The following is a 22,700-nucleotide window of genomic DNA, read 5'->3' on the forward strand; positions in this document are numbered from 1 at the left end:
AGATCCACAAATACAGAACCATTAGATGTAATGTCATAAAGTATTATAAGAAAATTTAATTCAAATTGCAATAAACAATACATTATAAAAAAAAACTAAGCTGTTTTCGGCCTTGACATGGTGCTGGTGTCACCAAACTCAGTAAATAAGGGGGCATGCAACACCCCTAAGTTTATCTCCGTTCAATTTTATTCGCACTACGCACAATCTCGCTGGGTAACGGAAAAATGACATCAATTCGTGAATTGTTTCGTTCGATATTATCCAGTTTTGTTGAGAATGAGGATTTTCAATACTAATGGAGCCAGTGACCATAGTTTTTAGATAAAGATGTCTTCTGTCAGATTATTATGTCAGGTTTATCGCAATGAACAGATGGCTGACAGTATGAACATGCAACTAGTTGATTTTCGTAGATCACTACAAATTGAACTGGGTACATTGTATTGTGGCAGAAGATTGCGTACATCGCAATAACCTTATTTGAACGCATCCGCAAAACCTACGCCGAAACATTTTGTTCATTTGGTTCTCTCATCTTCAAACTGTTTTATTATTTGTAGCAGAGTAAAACCTAGGAACTTGTAATGTTAGAGGCGTAATCGTAAGATTGATATTGGAAGCAGTTGTATAAGGAGTGTATCGAAAAGTAGTTAGCAACATTGATTATTGAATAAAAAACTACAAGGATCAGCCCCATGGGGTTGTTCAAGCCATTGATGTGGAACAAGGCAACCAAACTCTCTAATGATCGATATTTTCAATTAATTCGTCAAACTTTTGAATCCGCAAATGCACGAGAGTCTGCTTAGATTGATCTTTATTAGGAACCAACACCGAATACGCGAACCCAGAATATAGACTCTAATTGTCGTGATTTGTATTTGTTTTGTAGCCGACGAATTTACATCAATAGCCCAAATGTATGCAATTATATGTTTGTACACGCATGCGATACGGATATCGAAGTTTGTGTTCAAGTTTTGTATGCAAGCAGTTATTTTTATAGCGTTTCTCTACCATTACTATCTTTCTGCGATTTCGGTTGAAGCGATAAACTTTATCTCATCATCAATAGAGTTCATCTTATATAAATTAGAAATTAATCTTATGCACTCAAAATTTACCCTGGGGTAGTTGCTAGTTTCTCAGGCGAAACGACATAACATGGAATTTCATCCGATCTTGCATGACACAAGATCAGACCATACCAGTTAAAGCTTCAAATTGTTTTATGGCACTTTTTGTCTTGCTGTCTAGCAACGACCTACCTCTAGCATACTACGCGTAGGACTGAAACGTTAGCTATAATATTGCTTCTATTTATAGATTCGCGTGCTTCCAACAGCTTCGCTTTGGCATCGATTGACCAATCAGAGCGATGCTTTCCCTTTGATATATCGCTTATTCCTTCAAAATCGTCGACTATGGCAGGGAAATCCGGTATGCCGGAGATTTTTTGCAGACAAAATAGGACACCGCTAGCTATTAATCAACATTTCAATGATATACAATTGAAAATACATGGCTATGAACATTCAAATCAATACGTAGAAATATTTCCAATCAAATGGTGACATAATATTAATAATAGATACAAAATTGACTGAGCTGTAATTGTTTAAAACCTGACCACATTTCCACGTGTATTTTTCTTGAGTTTATAGTTGCTATATAGAAAATAAAGATGTGTTCCACATCAAAAGCAAAAAATACATATTTTGACATCAGTTTTCGATATATTGTAGAAAAATTACATTTTTATGCATTTCGCTGATTATATTGAAGAAAATCCTAGTTTCTGTGAAACGCTCGCACTTTGGACTTGACATTCTTCATTAAATTCTGCACAGTTACTTTTGTGACTTTCCTGGTGGCAGTTGTCCAGTTTTTTTAGAACTCCTGCATGTTTTGGGACACTGTACCTTCCCTCCGAAAGTGCCGTTTAACAATCAACCCAATCGCGGTGGGTTGATGTCCTTTTCCACGAATTGTACATTATTTTTTGACAACCACTGTAGAACGGAGTTGTCGTAGTGGGCTGAAGCCAAATCCGGCCAGAAGAGAGCAGGAGCTTTGTGCTTTCTGTACAGTGTCAGCATTCTGTTCTTCAAACATTCTTCCTCGTACACCTTGGCGTTAATTGTACCTTTCGTGAAGAAAATCGACGACCGCAAACCACAGGTACAAATGGCTTGCCAAACCAACACCGTCTGCCCAAACTTTTCCATCGCCACCGTGGTGTCAGCGTCGTCCAGGTCCTGGTACACAGATCTCGTATAATATTGCGGTCCGGGCAGCGCTCGAGAGTCTTCCTTGGCGTAGGTTTCCTCGTCGATCAGGATGCATCCGTATTTATTCTGTAGAATCCGGTTATACAGTTTTCGCGCTCTTGTTTTGGCCTGAACTTACTGTACCAGGGACTTTTTCGGCACCTACTGTTTCTTGTACGTTTCCAGGGAGTTCCGAACTTTGATCCGTTGAATCATCCCGATGCTGGTGTTGAACTGCTTGGCCAAATTCCGCGTCGACGCCGATGGGCTTTTCCTGATGTACTCAACCACTTTTAAGTCCCGGCCGGGCTGGCTTTCCTACCGGATCGGGGCAAATCTTTCATAAAAAGAGTCTTACCGAACTTCTCGATAATATTTTTGACACTGGTGTGGTGCACTTTCACCCGTTTTCCAATTTCGTTGTACGTGACACCACTTTCTGAGCACCAAGTGTGCAGAATTTTCTTTCACGTTTCCGGATCAATTCGACTCATCATTGAAACGATAAACCGTACCGAAACAATCGATTTGGCACCTGTGCTTGACATGTAAACAAACATGTCACCGCAAAACACGCTGCGAAAAATTAAGCCATTTCAGAGTAATAACTGTTTCAATGTTGCTAATTACTTATCGATACACTCCTTATGACACTTAGTGGCTTGATACTTATCATGCATACTAAGTATATAATTTATGTTACTGCTGATAATCCAAATGGAGTTCTTAGTGGCCCTGGGAAGGGTCATTTTAGTATTAAATACCATTCCGATATTCGATACTGTGTTGTTAAAAAACATAAATTCCGTGGCTACTTACAATTCAGTAAAATGATTAGTCAACAGTCTAGGTAAATCCAATCACAAGTAATGGAAGGACAAAAAAATTAAAAAAAAAATCGTTGGCTCTATTTGAGTATGTAATAATACCTATTTATAAGATAGAGTAGCAAAATTAATTTATCAATGTTGCTAAAACTGGAACTACCAGAATAGCTATTAAAACCTACTGTATTTGCTCTGAAAAGGGCAACAATTTATATGCGATTTTAACAAGGGTTTAGTTCAAAATAAACGAAACACTCTTGTTGTAGTGCGATTTACATCCAACTGACGCAAATCAAATCCCAGTGAAGAATATCCCCACACCAATGGTAAATTTTCAAAGCGTCCGTCTCTCAAAACTGTTTATTAGTTTTGTGTAAAATAACTATTAAATATCGAAACAAAAGATGTTACGCTTACGATTTGAGTTTATTCTTAAACCGAATTACCTATGTTATTGGCAGCTTGCAATTTTTGAAATAAAAAATCAAACATTTTGGAGTTAAAGTGAACTAACAAGTTATCAATCAAGAATGAACTTCCAAATAGTAATCACAAACTTCAAGGTATTGGAAAGCAGTACCAAATACATATGGTGTATTACGAGCCAACATTTATCTGAGAATCCGCTGTTTATTAGAATTAGAATGGTAATTTTGATGTTCTGTATTCAACATTGCCAGTTATGAACAAAATTTGCAAAGATACACTGTCAAGCTGTCATCATAAATTTATAATACAATATATATAAAAAATACCTGTTGAGTTTTGACCAACCGACAATGAAACCAATCTCACTGTGCAGCAGTACTAGCTTGCTTTGAAAAAAAAAACACAACACGCCATGATTTGAAACACCACCATAACAGGCGCGATAGTTTTTTTAGCATACCGCGGCACCAGGCACCAGTGGACACCTTTATTGAGTGTGGTCAGTTATGTTGCAGAATTCGGTCCATACAAAACATGCGGACAACGAATATGTCAAGAGCGCAGGGTTGGGTTCGCCAATTCAAGTGGAATTTGATTTATTCACTATATGACTAGCGAATGCCAGAAAAACTCGGATTCCTTCGATGGCTACCCAGGGGGGCCCATTCAATGGCTCGGCGATGGGAAACGGGAATTCTGGAAGGCCAACTGAACCTAGTACTAATTGAGGCGAGTGGAGGTGTTATTCTTTGCAAATTGACTTACCTCCGTGTTTAAATTCGAATGGTTTTCCTGGTTTGTGTTTCAAAATGAAATAACCAAATGCACAGCCTGTAGCTACTTGTTAGACACATTTATTGTCGAATGCAAATATAGACTGACAGATTGGTAACGGAAGTTTGTCCGTTTCAAACAGCATGAATGATTGATTTACGCCAACACTTGGTTGAACAAATCGTCGTTTAATTGCTGAGTTTGGTGTGATCGGTGCAAATGATCGACAAAACGGACCACTTGCATCTAATGTTCGAGATTCTGATATGCAAGAGAAACCAAACGAGAGCGAGCTTAGATCCGGGACCAAATGCAAGTATTTTTTATTACATTCGAACACGTACTCAAAGTAGAGTGAGATTTTTTAAGTCGATGGTTCACTTCTAAATGAGACCCTCGATGAATTTCTAATTTTCTTGTTTGGTAACCATGGTATTTTTGACAATTTCACATACATTTGACGTATTTGGACGAGGTGCGAGAAAATTACATTAGTTGATGATGTTACAAGGATGTATATTAAATGTTAATTGGTTTATCTGCAATTTCAATGAAATCTAGAGTTTAACCATTCCTTATTATGGTATCTAATTTGGATCTTTTTAATACGGTTGACTGAATCTATGCTTCAGTTACTCGCTAGTCGACACAGTCATTTAGCTACAATTAAAATTCCACATTCTAGTAATCAAAACCCAAAACTCTAGAGTAGTGAACTGGAACATCTGGCCATTTACAACAGGCTTGCCATCATATAAATACTAAGCAAGAGCTTCTTCAAGTATCATTCGTCGTCCAGCGTCTTCAAAGTGTAATCGGAAGTGTGAAAACACTGCAGCTGTTTCCAACATGAAGGTACTGCTCAAAGTTTATCTTTCATACTATCAATAATATAATTATCTATTTTTTATCAATAGTTCATCATCTTGATCGTTGCCGTCGCTTTGGTAGCTGCCAGCGAAGCATCCTATCCGGCGTGGCCAGTCAGCACCTCGGTTTGGCCCCCGTACGGAGTTTACGGAAAGGCAATCCTTCCAACTGTGGCGGTAAACAACTACGGCTATTCCGGAGTGTACGGAGGCTGGCCATGGGCTGGCAAGAGCCTCGGTTATTCGGCACCGGTTGTGACCAAAGTGATTGATAATGGACTCTGGAACTATGGATATGGCAATGGCTACAACAAGTACTGGCTGTGAACAAATCATTGTGCATAAAATCGGGAAATAAAATTAAATTTTGTCTTCCAAATTATTGTATTATTATCTGCTGTAATTCCGATACTAAACATTTTCCTTATATCATTTTAATAATTTCTCAGTTTCAACGTTTCACAACAAAAATAACAAAACGACAAATTGTTCATCGAACAAAAAAAAAAATTTTAAACAAAGATTTCTCAGTTTCAATCAATTTTTGCTTGCTTTACACTAAAATCAAAGCTATTCTCAAGATTACAATATTCCATACGATCCATAAAAAAAGTATTGAATCAGTAATCGTGAACCAGTGAACTTAGTAATAGTGTAATTTATTTGTTGACCCTTCGTTAACAAGCGTCGATAAACATTTGAAAACGACGGTGAAATACCATGGCAACAATACAAGTTTGGAAGGAAGTATACTCGAAATGAACAAAAACAAACTGGCATTATAGCAAGTTGCTGTGCCACAAAACAGTGTAACAGACATGAATTGTCAGTGTCAGTACGTCACAAAAGAACGAAGAAGAAGAAGAAGAACAAGAAAGAAGTAAATATGAAAACATACCTCGTACAAAACCTTTTGGTACTTCCAATCACGTTAATGCTTCGTATGATGCGAAAATATGTTCAATAGATTATTATTAATAATTATTACTTTAATTTTAAAAACACTACTAGATATGCCGCATAATTCCGTCATTTTTTTTTTCATATGGTTATTTGTGATTGATTGTACATAAACGAACATAGTCATGGTTACGACGTGTGAAGACGCTTGTTGATTTGTTTTAAATCAAAATTGAACTGAAACTGACGGTGAACCCAGCAGACCACTCTGACTTGAGTTATTCTTTGCTAGAATATAGTTATTGCAAACAAATGTTCATTGTTTGAAAAGAACCATTGGTAGAATCCAACCAAATTTGTGTTTGTAACTGTATCAACAAAAAAAATCGTTTCGATTACCAAAAATGTATATTTATTATTTTTTTCTGCATTTTGGCACGTCAAATTTCAGCGTAATATTGTAATGTTTCATGAAACATTATTTTGTCGTAAATACGACTTACTTTACTATGGGGCGCCTTTTCAAAATTAGCCATATGGAAGAATGGGCAGAACTTAATCGTGAATATCTCGACTTGTATTAATGGCAGCAACATAATTCTTTCACTATTTCATCAAAAATATGATCAGAAATTTAGGATAATATTTTGAACAGTGTGAGATAACCACAAATAACTCAAAAATTAGGTTTTCTGAAAATTTGGAAACAACGCGGAAAACTTTTAACTTTCGCTTGGGGTTTTCGCGCAAGGACAACGATTTTGAGGTAGTCAGGCACATATTTTCAACTGAACGATATAAATGGGGAACCGTTTTTGAAACTCGATCATTTCTTCTTGTGCGTTGGATGAAAGCAGACGTCGAGGCGAGAAGACGCATTTAAACAACGGCATCGGAGAGCGCACCTTCTGCGTGGATAAAAACCTCAAACGCTCAGGTCCTAGTCCTCCTCTTTTTTATAAATCAAACTGTCTCTCAGTTAAACTGTTAAAAAGAAATTTAATCAAAATTATTAACTAGTAAATTACCGTAAATCAAAAGATGAAAAGTAACATTACTACATCACTTGACATGTAATATCATACAGAAATGTAACCAAAGAGAAACAATAAATATTTAATGAAATGATGATGAAAAATGGTCCTAGTCCTCATTTGCCTTCCGGTCGTCAAGGCGAGAAGACGCATTAAACCAGTTTTGCATCATTTTGCACTGCTAGCCGATGTCTTGCGGTTCTTACGCAAAGCTAGTTTCATCTCAAACAAGAGCGAGTGCATCATGCAACAGAGCTTCTGATCGTTTGCATTGGAGAGAAAGGAAACGAAGTTATCTGAAGAACTTTTAAGATTACTTCTTTGAAAATCGAAGGTAAAAATTTTAGTGAAAATCCAAAATTATTTGATTTGCTTCGCGCACTTTTCGCTGTGCGAAAAGCGTTTGAGAAAACTGTTCCGAACTGTGCTAAATATCGTAGAGAATTCCACAATTTGATCCTTCTAAAAGGCAGAAATGAATCATGTACAGCATCTTGATAGTTTCTTTCAATAAAATATTCTAATTCGAAATGAGATAATCGACGTCAAAAATCGTTTAAAATTCTAGTAGTGAAAAGGGGGAAATTTTCACAATTCACACAATCGATCAACTATCATTTCGAATTCGAAAGTATATAGAAATCGTGTCAGTTTTATTCGCATGCACGACATCCAGTTATGTCTCTGACATTACACACCCGTACTTTTTTGAGAAGTAGAAGCCACAAAGAAAACTAAAGGGATTTTTCAAAAGACAGAATAATTTCGAAGGAACAAACTTCTACTTGTTCAGATATTTTCATTTAAATCTGAAAGAGTGTTGCCAATCCCGAATAAGATTCGGGACAAAACTTTTCACAAGACCGTGTGAAAGAACACGTGAGAAAATGGGTAAATGGGAAAATCGGCAAAAAGAGCAAATGGTAAAAATGACACAAAAAGCGACACAAAAGTGACACAAAAATGACACAGAAGTCACACAAAAGTGACACCAAAGTGACACTAAAATGACACAAAAATGACAGAAAAAGACAACAAAATGACACAAAAGTGACACAAAAACTACACAAAAATAAAACAAAAATTACACAAAAATTACACAAAAACTACACAAAAATAAAACAAAAATGACACAAAAAAGAAACAAAAATGACAACAAAATGACACGAAAAATACACAAAAATTACAAAAAATTGACACAAAAACGACCCAAAAGTTACACAAAAATGACACAAAAGTGACACAAAAATGACACAAAAGTGACACCAAAGTGACACTAAAATGACACAAAATTCATTTCTGCATTTTAGAAGGACCATATTGTGGAATTCTCTACGATATTTAGCACAGTTCGGAACATTTATCCCGAACGATTTTCGCACAGCGAAAAGTGCACGACGCAAATGGAATTATTTTGGATTTCCACTAAACTGATGATTTCTACCTTCGATTTGAAAAGAAGTAATCTTAATAGTTCTTTAGATAACATTTAGAGCCATTAGAACGGCTGATTTTATATAATATTGTCCACTTTTCGTTTCTTGTTTTCTTTCTCTTCAATGCAAAAACCATCAGCACGTTCAGTTGAAGATATGTGCCTGACTACCTCGAAATCGTCGTCCTTGCGCGAAAAACCCAAGCAAAAGTAAAGAGTATTCCGCATTGTTCGCAAATTTTGAGAAAACTTAATTTTTTAGTTGTTTGTGGTTATCTTACACTGTTCAAAATATTATCCTAAATTCCTGAGTTTAGTTTTGATGAAATAGTGAAAGAATTATGTTGCTGCCATTAATACAAGTCGAGATATTCACGATTAAGTTCTGCCCATTCTTCCATATGGCTAATTTTGAAAAGGCACCCCATAGTAAAGTAAGTCGTATTCACGACAAAATCACACAAAAATGACGAACATATGACATAAAAATAATAGAAAAATGACACAGAAGTGACACAAGAATGACACAAAAAGACACAAAAGTGACACAAAAAAACGCAAAAGTAACACAAAAATTATACAAAAATGACACAGAAATGACACAAGAATGACACAAGAATGACACTAAAATGACACAAAAAAGACACAAAAGTGACACAAAAATGACACAAAAACGACACAAAAATGACACAAAAATGACACAAAAATGACACAAAAATGACACAAAAATAACACAAAAATAGCACAAAACTCACACAAACATGACTCCCATATGACACAAAAATTATACAAAAATGACACAGAAATAACACAAGAATAACACGAGAATGACACAAGAATGACACAATAATGACACAAGAATGACACAAAAAGACACAAAAGTGACACAAAAATGACACAAAAATGACACCAAAATTATACAAAAATGACACAAGAATGACACAAAAATGACACAAAAAAGACACAAAAGTGACATAAAAATAGCACAAAAATGACACAAAAATGCCACAGAAATGACACAAGAATGACACAAAAAAGACACAAAAAAGACACAAAAAGGACACAAAAATGCCACAGAAATGACACAAAAAGATACAAAAGTGACACAAAAAAACGCTAAAGTAACATAAAAATGATACAAAATGACACAGAAATGACACAAGAATGACACAAGAATGCCACAAAAAAGACTCAGAAGTGACACAAAAATGGCACAAAAATGACACAGAAATTACACAAGAAAGACACTAAAATGACACAAAAGAGACACAAAAGTAACACAAAAAAAACGCAAAAGTAATATAAAAATGATACAAAATGACACAGAAATGGCACAAGAATGACACAAGAATGACACAAAAAAGACTCAGAAGTGACACAAAAATGGCACAAAAATGACACAGAAATTACACAAGAAAGACACAAAAATGACACAAAAGTGACACTGAAGTGACACAAGAGTGACACAAAATTACAAAAAATCAAATGACTCAAAACTGTTTCAATATGTAGATTATGTGCGACTGACCGATTTCTTTACCGGTTTCAAGCTCAGAGAATGGAGCTCACACTTCTCAGAGACGACAGAAGCTCAATTGATTTTTGTCCAAATCCCATTTCCAGTTCCGGAACTATAGGATAAAATGTGCTTAAAACTTCAAAGCGTTATTCAACACGACGATGCAGAAAATAGGAAAGTTTATCTATGTTACGTTTCGATTGAAAATTCGATGAAAAGTTTTTTGAAGAATCACTTAGCAATAGTTATGAAAGTAGAAGTAATATGAGAAAAACTTCATCACACCACTAGGTGAATTGAAACAGATCAACAATAGGTCATGTAGGTCATTTCAATCAAGTCAACAATCAAGCCATTCTGCTGAAATCAACAATCGAACTGACTCGTAATTGTTGACCAGAAATCAAAAATACTGGAATCAAGTTTCACAAATTCTGCTATCTTCAAATGCATTTTAACTTCATTCACTGCATCTTTAACTTTATATTTAATAAATATTTGTTAGGCAGACTATTAGTTTGCAGTTTCTTTCTGTTCTTTTTATAAGATACGATGATACCGTACCTCTTTTTGAGCCATTATTTCCGAAACGAAATACATTTTGTAGCCTTTGGCCATTAAGTTTCAGACTCAAAACGAAAGTCGAGAATTGCCATTCCTTATCCATGTTCCCATATGACAAGAAGCGGGATCTAGCCGAACAAGAGTGTTTCTTGAAATCAGGAAACAGATGTTTTGATAAACCTTTACATAAAGGTCTTAGTTAATAGTGCAACATACCAAGAAAATTTAGCGCTTCAATGTACAGATGCAGATCGCCTGCCATACCGAATACTTTTTGTAGAACTGCTTCTGCTTAACCTTTTTTTAACCAATCCTTTTTCAGTAGTCAAATAAAACTTCTAATCTGGAAGCTTATTGATGTCCGCCTTGACTTGTTTTGACCGTCGTCGAGTGTTTCCCTAGTATCTAGTAACGTTTGCACACTTTTGAACAAATTTGAAAACTACACGTAATGTAAATCAAAGCATGCCATATTTTCCCGGAGTGATGACATATAAATCAGAATTTTCTGTCTGCTTTAAGACCGTGCAGTGTTCGCAACATGTCGGTTTTTGTAATATTTTATCTTTACTGTTCCCCATTCGTGCCGCTGTCGTATCTATTAGTAAAATTTATTACTATTAATTAGTCAAAAAGATGAAACATTTTTCCAACGAAGAATTGACCGTAATTACTATTGATATTTGTAAGCAGAGAAAAAATAAAGTGGCAACAATAAAATGTAAATTTTAAAATTATTCAAATCACCTATCAGGACAAAGTTAACTTATCTCATTTCCATGCACTATCTGGAGCTCTCAATGGGCGATCATTATTCATTATCCATTATTCAAGAAATACAAACAACCAACAATTTTTACCTTTTTGATTTCGTCTATAAACTAGAGAGGATCAGGTAAACCATTTCTTAAACTCAAACCCGATCAAACATTAAAAAAAAACTTGTACCCGACCCGAACTCAAGAATAAATTTTATTCCAAATCCGAACCCGACCCGTTCCCGATAAAAAAGAAAAAAAGACGGGTGGGTAATGTCAGAGACATAACTGGATGACGTGAATACGATTAAAACTGACATGCTTTTCCACGCTTCGGAAAATTGTGAGCGAATTCTATACCTATTTATTATTTTAAAAAAGTGAACAAAAACTGGAACAATCGCATTTTACAGCTCTGAGTTATTTTTGAATGAAAATTTTATCGTAAATTGCTGAACATATTCCCGATGGCATAAAGAGGCAATTAAGTTGCTGCCATAATAGAGATATTCACAATACCTACCCATTCTTGTACACAGTAAATTTTTGAAAGGCGCCCCATAGTATTCACGACAAAAAGACAAAAATTACAAACATTACAGAAATAAAATAAGTCGAATTCACGACAAATGTGACAAAAATTACAGAAACTACAAAATGACAAAACGATAAATTGATACATTGATACATTGATAAAATGACAAATTCACAAATCACAAAAGACATATGACAAAAAGGGGATCGACCAGTTCTCTTTTTAATCCAATTCTTTCTTTTGTCCTCACAAAATTGGAATCAAAAACACTGAAATAAAGTTCCAAAATTCTACTCTTTTTCTCAAAGGGACATGAGCTTAATTAACCGGATCGTTCGCTTTTTCATTCATGTTTTAGACTATTATTAAACCTTTTATTTCAGTTTTTTTTAAATTTATCAGGTGTACAACTTTGCTTCCGCCGTTTTCTCCAAAATTAAAAGCTTCATTGCGAAAAAGTGCTTACAGATGTATTATTTAAAGTATTGGCCGTCGCTAGCGACAACTTTCTCCCATCTTTCCGGCAATTTTCGGATCTCGGCTCGAAAAAAGGAGACCTCTTTTGACGCTATCCATGAAGCAATCCATTTTTCCAACTCTTCGCAGGATTGAAAATGTTGATCTGCCAGGCCATGTGCCATCGAACGGAATAGGACGAAGTCAGAAGGGGCGACATCTGGGGAATAGGGCGGGTGAAGCAAGACTTCCCATTTCAGCGTTTCCAGGTACTTTTTGACCACGTGAGGCCGAGCATTATCGTGTTGGAGGATGACTTTGTCATCAGTTGTGTTCGGTAGCGATCTCCTGTGATGGTTTCACCCGGTTTTAAGAGCTCGTAATAAATCACATCGAGCTGATCCCACCAAAAACAAATCATAACCTTGGCTCCGTAAATATTCGGTTTTGCCTTCGGCGAAGTAGCATGCCCGGGCTTTCCCCATGATTTTCTGCGTTTAGGATTATCGTATCGAATCCACTTTTCATCACCGGTTACGATTCAATATGAAAACCCCTTACGATTTTGTCTTTGAAGCAGTTGCTCACATACAAATATACGGTGCTCGATGTCCCTCGGTTTCAACTTGTACAGCACCCAGTTTCCTTCTTTCTGAATCATGCCCAGGGCCTCGAGAAGTTTTGAAATGACTTGCTGACTCACTCCCAACGATTCGGCAAGCTCTTCTTAGGTTTGGCACGAATCTTCATCAAGCAATGTTTCTAGTTGTTCATCTTTGAAGGTTTTTTCTCTTCCACCACCATGTTTGTCTTCGACATCGAAATCACCATTTTTAAAACGTTGAAACTACTCCCGACACGTTCTTTTATTCAGAGCAGCATCACCGTAAGTTTCTGAGAGCATTCGATGCGCTTCAGCTGCATTTTTTCGAATTGTAACAAAAAATTAAAACTTCCCGCAAATGGCGAGAATTGCGGGCACATAAACAGACATTTTCGAGCGTGAATAATACGAAAACAAGAACAACTGTCACTGAAACGGCGATGACAATTCGTTAGGCACTGTACACACTCACTTTAAAGGTATTATCATCTATGTATTTTAACCAGCCTCAGCCGGTACAGCCACCTATCGGAAAGCGGCGAAAGCAAAGTTGTACACCTTATACATGTGTAAATCGCCTACCAAACTGAGTATTTTTTAGGGATTTCGGTCACATCTTTAATTTTGTAAATTTAAATCGATTATGCATCTATCGAGACGTAAATGAACAGGAACTTTTCGTGCTGTGCTTAGTCGATTTGGTCACTATGGGCGATTTGATCAAGTTTGCGTGGAATGATCGTGATTATTAAATTTAGGTGTCATTGGTGAGCAGTCTTAGCAGTTCAATCGGAAAAAGGAGATATGTATACTTGTATCATGATTTAAAGAAAAAGATAGTTACTAGGATAATAATCTTTTTAACATAACCAAATCGTTCTTCTATCAGTTCATAATATTAAAGACATTCTCTTCATTCCTTCATTCATGGTAAAAAGTTCTTTATCCGCGTACAACCATGCTTCCGCCATCTTTCCACCATCCTCCCAAGGTAATGCATTTTCCAACACGATCAGATCATGTCAAGCAAGATCGACACTTGCTCATCAAACTCCGGCCGTTCCGAGTACCGAGCTCACTACTGCTTTGACTACATAAATCAAAACCGAGCTTTGCGATCGCAATCAACCGGTTCGATAATTGACTTCCAACGAACCGAAGCACGATGTCCGTATCGGTTTACCTTGTCTTGTGTTCACGGTGGCGAAAGGTGGCAAGCAAAACAGAAAAAATAAACCCAGCCACACCAGAACGATTGCAAGTGCGAGTCCGCGAGCGCAGAAAGAGTGGATCAGTTGCGCCGAAAGTCCTTGAAAATCAGTGACATAATAAATAACTCAATAAACACATGCTCGAACCAACTCGCAGTTGAACTGGGATTGAACTTTGCGGCAACAGAGGGCATTGGCTGCCGCGCAGCTGATCGAGGCGTGGTCGAGATTGCGTTTCAAAACTATCGATCGCGATCGCGCGCGCAATGTCAGTGTCGAGGATTTGTCCAATGCGTGTTCACGCATAACCGGATCGATGCCAGCAACCGTAAATTCGTCTTGGTATAGCCGGTTTCTCGGGCTGTACGCGTGGAAACATAAATTCTACAAGAGGAATTTCAGGAAATGCAACAACATGCTGGTCAACGGCAAAAAAAAAATTACAAACTAGCGATCATTGTTCCAACCCAATATTTTATTCTGACTTTTGTATCACGATACATTCCGAATTCGATCCGACGGCTCCGACTGTTTGTCACTTCAAATGGATCCCGCAGCCGGTTCCAGATTGAGCTGTTGCTGGGAGATTTCGTGTCCCGGAAGTGGAGCCTCGTGAATGGCACCACGATTGGCAGCCAAATAACGAGCTTCCTTCTGCAGCAACAAAGCCGGAGCGGGTTGGTAGGCGATCGGGGCACCGTAAGCGTAGTATCCGGGATACGAGTAAGCGTAGGCCGGTGCCGAATAAGCCAGAGTTGGAAGCTCGCTGATTTTCGCCGGAGCGGCCTGGTTAGCCTGGACAATGGTAGTGTGACCGGAATAGGCCAACGGAGCACTGTAGAACAGTGGGGCATAACCGGCCCTGGCGACAACGGCAAGGGTCATCATGACTACAGCTGCAATGCACTATTAGTAAATGATAATAATAAACATTAGTTTTTTAATGTGTTTCTATCGAAAAAAACGAACAAACCTTCATGATTGTTTAAGCTGATGTTATCCTGTTGAAATTCAGAAGAACTATGAATCTTCCAAAGTTCCCGCTGTATATTTATACTCGAATCGCAACATCCTTGTCAGACTGCAATCCCGAACGAAACTGGATTTCGAAAGGGACTTCCTTATGCATCCCTGCTTCACTGTCAAGATACAAGAAGTTTCAAAATAAAAATCTAGAACTTTTTATGGATCGTTAAGAGTTGATCTAGTTTGCCGCGTTTCTTTTCACCGCGATCTGTTCAGCCTGCATGCTGCATCCGATCACTTCACATATATAACCACGCAAGATCACCTAAAGTTCGCTGAACCGATCGCTCAGATCGGGATCACAGCGGGTAATGTTTACGCTAGTCATATGAATTGTATTGACGACCGCCTGGAAAATCCGGCTCTCGAATAAGCAGCTCTCACATTATCTTTATCGGATTGTATCGTCAGATGTAAGCGTCAAAAGGTCTAGGTTCCTAGATGTACAGAAGCTCATACTCCGGATAAAGTTATCGCCGTGCTAATCCAAAAATCAATTACGCATTAAATGTCTGATGTTTCTGGACTGTTTTCAATAACGATTGACAATCAAACAAATCTAATGTTACTCGTAGTTTTACAGACATTTTTTAAATTAAAATTTGTCTTCTCGAAGGAAATGAGGTGAACTCCGGTTTGTAGTTTTTGACATCTATTTCGGAATCTCTAACCTAGTAGGGGCTGGGGTCCGCTAGGAGATTGATAGTACCTATTAGCTCTCTCCGGACAGTACCAGTCTAGATTCCGTGTGGAATCCGGCGGAAAAAAATGAACCAAGAATAGATCCACTGGGTTCCTGCTTCCATGCCGTAAAAGGCGACAATTGCAGAAGTTTTTTTTATTTTTTTTTATTAACCTTTTACTCTCCCCCCACACCAAAAGGCTCGTATTTGAGCCCCCTGGTAATGGGCACCATTTTCAGCCATTGGCAACATTGGCAATTATAAAACAAATATTGAATTACTACTATACTATATCTAAAATGGCTGAAAATATTAAATTTCTTGAAGTAACATTAATGAATAGAGAGCTATACTAAATATGACAAAAACGAAAAGTGTGCTTCTAGTGGCTTATTTGTCTTTTTAAAGAAGCACATATATTAACAAGAAATAGTTGCAATTTAGGTGATTCTAACGCGTTGAATTAATAATTACATTTAGCTGTTTGTAGACGGTTTACATATAACACGTAGGATAAAAGACACAAAATACGTCATTAGTAACTTAGATTAGTAATTGGCGTATACGAGTTCTTAAGTAGTTTTTGATGCTAGATTTGAATGAGTGACGATGTGTAGTGTTCTGTATTTCTCTGAGCAGTTTGTTATATATTGCTGAACCAATGAATGTTATTCGTTTCAGACCAAAATTTGAAAATGCACGGGATTGCGATAGAAGATTAACTTGCCTTGTGTTGTGACTTCGAGGTGTTGTTTTTATTGTTATATTGTGAAAAGTCTCCGGATTATGTATTATGTTGTGGATTAAGATTAATATTTGTTCATCGCAGATACCTAGAATGGGTAAGATTTTATGAGGAAGATCTGTATAAAGCTGAACTGTAGGAAATATAAAGGGTATTATTCTGATACAACGATTTTGCAATATTTGCAATTCTCTTCAATTTTGACTTGCAGGCTCTACCCCAAACAACAATGAAGTAACTCAAGCGAGGATGAATATGAGCGAAATAGAACAGGGTATGTGTCTTCCGTGATAGAAAATGACTTACACGTTTCAAAATTCCACACAATGATGAGATTTTTTTTCGATTTCCTTTATATGATGTTCCCAAGACAACGTAGAATCCAGATGGATTCCCAAATATTTAAAAACTTCCACTCTTTCGATAACATTTTCTTCAATAATTAAGTTGGGAAGAGTGGGAAGAACTTTCCTAGGTGATCGGAACATGACATATTAAGTTTTTTGTAGATTCAAAGAGAGCAGACTTTTAGAGAAGTATTCTTTTAAAACCAGCAAGTCGTTATTCATGTTCGTTATAATAGAACTTGTATTGGCATTCGGATAAAACAAGACCGTAATCTTGCATATATCGTTAACATATAGCAAGAACAGTAAGGGCCCGATATTACTTCCCTGTGGTACGCCAATGCTTACTAGTTTTGAAGAACTTGTTTATCCTTCGATTAAAACATATTGGATTCTGTTTTCTAAATAGCTTCGGATTATGTTATTAGCAATCCCTCTAATTCCATACTTGTCCAGTTTACGGAGCAGTATTTCATGATTCAGAGTGTCGAAGGCCTTTTTTATGTCTAAAAATAAAGCACCCACATATCTTTTGGAGTCCGTTATTTCTAGAATATTATCTATGAGCTTAGTTATAGCAACGGTTGTGCTACTTTCGCTTCGGAAACCATATTGCATGCTATAGAGTATTCTGTGATTTTCTAGGAAACAACCTATACGACTTAAGGAGTGTATCTAAAATAAGCTATCCACAAATTTATCTTTCAAATTATGATAAAAAACGATATTTCATTCAAACTAAAAATTGATCCTTTATTGTACGAGGTTAAACTTGAGCATAATGAAAACCGAATGAAATTTAAGTTATTCCTTCACGAATTTTCAAACTTTCGTTCGAATGCTCTTCATCAAGTTCCGGACAAATGTTGCATCGCATTTTTTGGACGCTTGAGCCCAAATTTTTGTGAACTTCTGTATGTTCCCAGCTGCCTTAACAGTCTTCTTGAAGCCCTTCTTCACGATTGCCCACTAACGTTCGATGGGTTGAAGCTGGGGGCAATTTGGTGGATTGATATTTTTCTCAACGAAATTTATACCCTTTTCCGCAAGCCAATTGAGAGTGGTTTTGGTATGGTGAGCCGACGCTAAATCCGGCCAAAACAGTGGGGGTGTACTATGCTTCTTATATAAAGGCAGCACTCTCTTCTGGAGACACTCAGATCGATAGATTTCTGCATTTATAGTTCCGGTTGTGTAAACAATTGTTGACTTTAAACCACAGGAACATATTTCTTGTCATACCGGTACCTTTTGATCAAATTTCTCCACTTGAACCGACCTGTTCGCATCGTTCACATTCTCCCCAACGACGACAGTAAAGTATTGTGGACCTGGAAGGGTTTTTGAGTCCTCTTTTACATAAGTCTCATCGTCCATCAAAACGCATGACACTGCAAAAACACGAATACAATTTTCGGGCCCTTGTTTCTGCTCGCTTCTTCTGTTCAACACTTTGTTTCGAGATATTCTGCTTCTTGTAGGTCTTCAGGTGATTTCACCTCGTGATTCCCTGGATCATTCCGACACTCATTCCTGCTTTTTTGGCCAAATCACGTATTGACATTGATTTGTTCTTCTTGATTAGATATACCACTTTCTGCTCCAGTTTCGGGTTGGAAGAACCGGATTTTCTGCCTCTTCCTGGTAGCTCATCCAAAGAATAGTGCTCCCTAAACTTATTAATGATGGTTTTAACACTGGCATGATGAATTCCAAACCGCTTCGCCAATTTTCACATAGTAATACCCTTCTCACTCAGCCATGTGTCCAGAACCATAATTTTCACTTCCTTTTCAATACGCGACATTTTGAACACTCAGAATTTCAACCGCACAAACAGTAAACGAACGAAAGCTGACAGCCAAACGCACAGCATGCTGTGATATGAGCATAAAAAACCATCACAAATACATGCGTACAACACAAATGTATGTGGATAGCTTATTTTCGATACACTCCTTATCAGCAATTTTTCGAAGATTTTGTTAAAAACTGAAAGTGTCGCTATAGGTCGGTAATTATCGGGTATTGCAGAGTCACCTGATTTTAAAATTGGAACAACTTTAGCATCTTTAAGGCAGTCTGGGTAGAATTCTCCTTGTATCATCAAGTTGAATGAGTCATATAAGATCCGAGAAAAGGATTCGGCATTGTTTTTTTTTATTATTTCTGCTGGAATAAGATCAGGGCCAGGACTTTTGTTCGTTTTCAGTTTATTGATGAGAAGTATAATCTCATTCACCGACGATGGTTGAAGGAAAATTGAATTTGCAATTGGATCTATGTGTTGCAGTAGATAAGACCCATTTGGGGTTATATTCTCTGCTAACTTGGAACCAACTGTAACAAAGTGCTTGTTGAATGCTTCACAAATTTTTTTCTTGTCAGTTATACAATTTCCGTTGACAATCAAAGATGGAGTTGATTTGGTTTGCTTTTTACCTAGTAATAGGTTTATGTTCTTCCACATTCTTGAGTGCGGTGTGTTGTTCAATAACCTCTCAAAATAACTCCCTTTTGCTCGCTTTTTAGCAAAGTCCAGTTTTCTAGAAATATGCTTCAGCAAACCCGCTCAGCGAACATCATTGGGGTCTCGACGACATCGTTTTAGGTAGTTGTTTTTAATTTTTATTAATGTCCACACATAAAAGTTTATCCATGGACATTGTGTGTCTTTGATGTTAGCATGCTTCGTGACTACCCTGGTGCAATCTTTTAATATATTGTTATATTTTGCTATAATGTTTTCTTTTTCCTTTCAGTTATCAGATACTTTAAATGTTTAACTTCTGATTATTCTATTTTACTAAATTATCTCTTCCTTCAACCTATCAATTTCCGTCTAGCTTCGGAGAAAAGTTTTATTTTTATTATTTTCTTCTTCCACGTTATTGATTGTCTTTCAAGAATATAAATTGAATGATAAATATCAACTATTGCGCAAATCCGTTGATACTACAAAGTTGAAAACAGAGATAACATATATTGGTATATTGAATACATAGTAAAAAAAACACTTGATATTAATTTATTTCAAACAATAAATTAATATTTTTCTCGGTAGCCGGCTGCCCAGATCAACCAGTATAACCGATTAATAATTTTAATAAATAAATGAAATAATGAAGCGAAAATAATACAGAATGAAGACGCGCGTGAAATCTGTTGACCTTTATTTGGTGATTTAAAATGATTTTATAACAACTATTTAGAATATGTCAATGCAATGAATCAACTATTTTGTCTAAATCCCATTCACTCGTTTATTTTGTAATTTTATTTATGAAAAATAGGGAAGTTTTTATTTTTTACGCGATAGTATTGAAAATTTTTCTTCAGTTTACTCGAATAAGAGCTTTCCGGGACTTCAATATAGGATTTTGTTGAAACGTTCACTCGGGAAGTCAGTGAGTTTAGTGGAGCATCCGAGCATCTTGAAACCGGAACATACTGAGTCGCGCGCGAAACCAATACTGAATTTTTTACTAACAAATATCCTTCTCCCGTGACACTTGTGGAGTGCGCAGTAGTATATACGGCCTCTAGTAACAACAAGTGTTGGACTAACATCCCTTCCCATTCCCTAGACGATCTACGTTCGGGCCTGGCTTGCGCATGTATAGGTACGCCGGACCCGACACAGTTGCTACGGTGCGAGAAGCTCGGTGAGGAATATCGTTGCCAAAGATATGAATTTTATGTCGGGTCCGGCGTACCTATACATGCGCACGCCGGCAGCTCAGTCATAACCAAAGAGCGAAAAAAAGATGGCAATGTCGGCCGAATGCGGTTTGACCTTTCGTCATTCCTGTCCAATCGGGAAGCCAACTTCCATCAACACTAGTTCTCAGTAATCACCAACTTGACAAACACAAAAGATTGGTGACGATAGAGAGACTTCATGCCCTAGTCTAATTGAATACCGCATAGATTTTGTACTTTTTCCCCTCGTATAACGCGTCTCCATAAGAAAAATAAAAATTCACTTCTGTTTAGCATTGAATCACCAAATAATTACAATCAAAAGAACTTGATTTAGTACATTTTCTACCCAAACTAGCAAAAACTATTTTCGAACAATTTTGACGGAAGCAGAATTTTTTCGCGTCCGATGCGAACGCCTACTGTGATCGTTTTTATCTTTTTAGCGTATCTCATATTTCGTTTTCGCTTGATGCCAACCCTAACCCAGTTTCCACCCTAACTGCTGTCAAACCGTTTGTTGGAAGCCAGTTTCGAATCTAGTTTCAACGTTGTTGAACCGAAAATCGATTCAGTTTCGAACCAGGTTTGCCCGAACCCCCGTTGCTAAGAGCGAAACCAACACAGTTTCGTGAAAAATGTTTGTTTGATGAAACTACCCTGGGACAGTTTTATGTCGTTTTCGTTTTTAAATTGCACTACACTGGTGTAGCGAAAGCTGCACTGAAACCGTTCGTTTTTACCAATTGCACTACACCAGTGCTACACTTTTTCTGCACCGATACCACTGGTGTAGCACTCATCAAAAGTTTGGTGTAGCCCTGCGCAATGGAATCGTTTATTGTAGTCAATGGTTACTGTTTATGTTTTCGTCATTTTTGTTCGTTTATTCATGCCTCAGTGTAGCACTGCACCGGTGTAGTGCAAATTAAAAACGAAAACGCCATTAGTTTTTTCAAACGAAAACGACAATAAACGAAAGCTATACAATCACTGTGGAAGCCGACTTTCCAACCCGGTCCCGGAAAGCCGAAAAAACATATACCATTTGATTCAGCTCGACGAACTGAGCAAATGTCTGTGTGTGTATGTGCATGTAAGAGGTAGTGACAAATATTGTCACTCAATTTTCTCGAACATAACTGAACCGCTTTTCACAAGCTTAGATTCAAATGAAAGGTCTTTTGGTGAGACGAACTATCTTAATATCATTAAAATCCAACTTCCGATTCAGGAATTGCAAGGTGATATGCACCAAACAATGGAAAAAATATCGCTTCATTTTCTCGATAATGGCTGAATCGATTTTCACCAAATTATATTGAAATAAATAGGGAGTTTTGTATGGAACGGTCCTAAAGTTCCATACAAAACTCCCTAATATTATTTGGATCCGACTTCCGGTTTCGTAATAACAGGGTGATATGCACCAAAAAGGTGAAAATAATGTCACTCAATTTTTTCAGAGATAGCTGAACCGGTTTTCAAAAGCTTAGCTTCAAATGTAAGGTTTTATGGTCCCACACAAAGTTGCTGTAAATCATTAGAATCCGACTGCTGGTTGCGGAACGATAGGGTAATATGCACCAGAAAGTGAACAGAATTTCAGTAACTTTTTTCAAAAATGCCTCAACCGATTTTCACAAACTTATAAAAGATTTTATGGTCTCACTCAAAATTCCAATATTCCATTAGAATCCAACTTCCGGTTCCGGATTTGCATGGTGATATGCACCGAAAATTCAAATAATATCTTTTCATTTTCTCGGTAATGACTGAACCGATTTCCACCAAATTATATTCAAATAAACGGTCCTAGAGTTCCACACAAAGTTCCTGAAAATAATTAGAATCCGACTTCTGATTCCAGAATTACAGGCTAATAAGCACCAAAAAACGAATGATAATGTCAGTAACTTTATTCGAAGATACCTCTACCGATTTTTACCATCTTAGATTCAATTGAGAGGTTTTCAGATACCATGATAATATCCCGATTTCTATTCAGA

The 22,700-nt window shown here is 37.0% G+C and overlaps 1 protein-coding gene across 1 annotated transcript; it reads right to left on the reverse strand.

The window, feature by feature from the left end:
- Nucleotides 1-14,642: 14,642 nt before the first annotated feature.
- On the reverse strand, nucleotides 14,643-15,326 carry LOC131431913 (adult cuticle protein 1-like). The gene is made up of 2 exons (XM_058597866.1): nucleotides 15,162-15,326; nucleotides 14,643-15,094 (listed from the first exon to the last, which is right to left on the reverse strand). Exons 1-2 carry the CDS (start codon nucleotides 15,165-15,167, stop codon nucleotides 14,729-14,731), a joined length of 372 nt encoding a protein of 123 aa, XP_058453849.1. The 5' UTR covers nucleotides 15,168-15,326; the 3' UTR covers nucleotides 14,643-14,728.
- Nucleotides 15,327-22,700: the final 7,374 nt, after the last annotated feature.

Source organism: Malaya genurostris, chromosome 2 (assembly GCF_030247185.1).
Source record: "Malaya genurostris strain Urasoe2022 chromosome 2, Malgen_1.1, whole genome shotgun sequence".
In the NCBI taxonomy this organism is placed as follows: domain Eukaryota; kingdom Metazoa; phylum Arthropoda; class Insecta; order Diptera; family Culicidae; genus Malaya; species Malaya genurostris.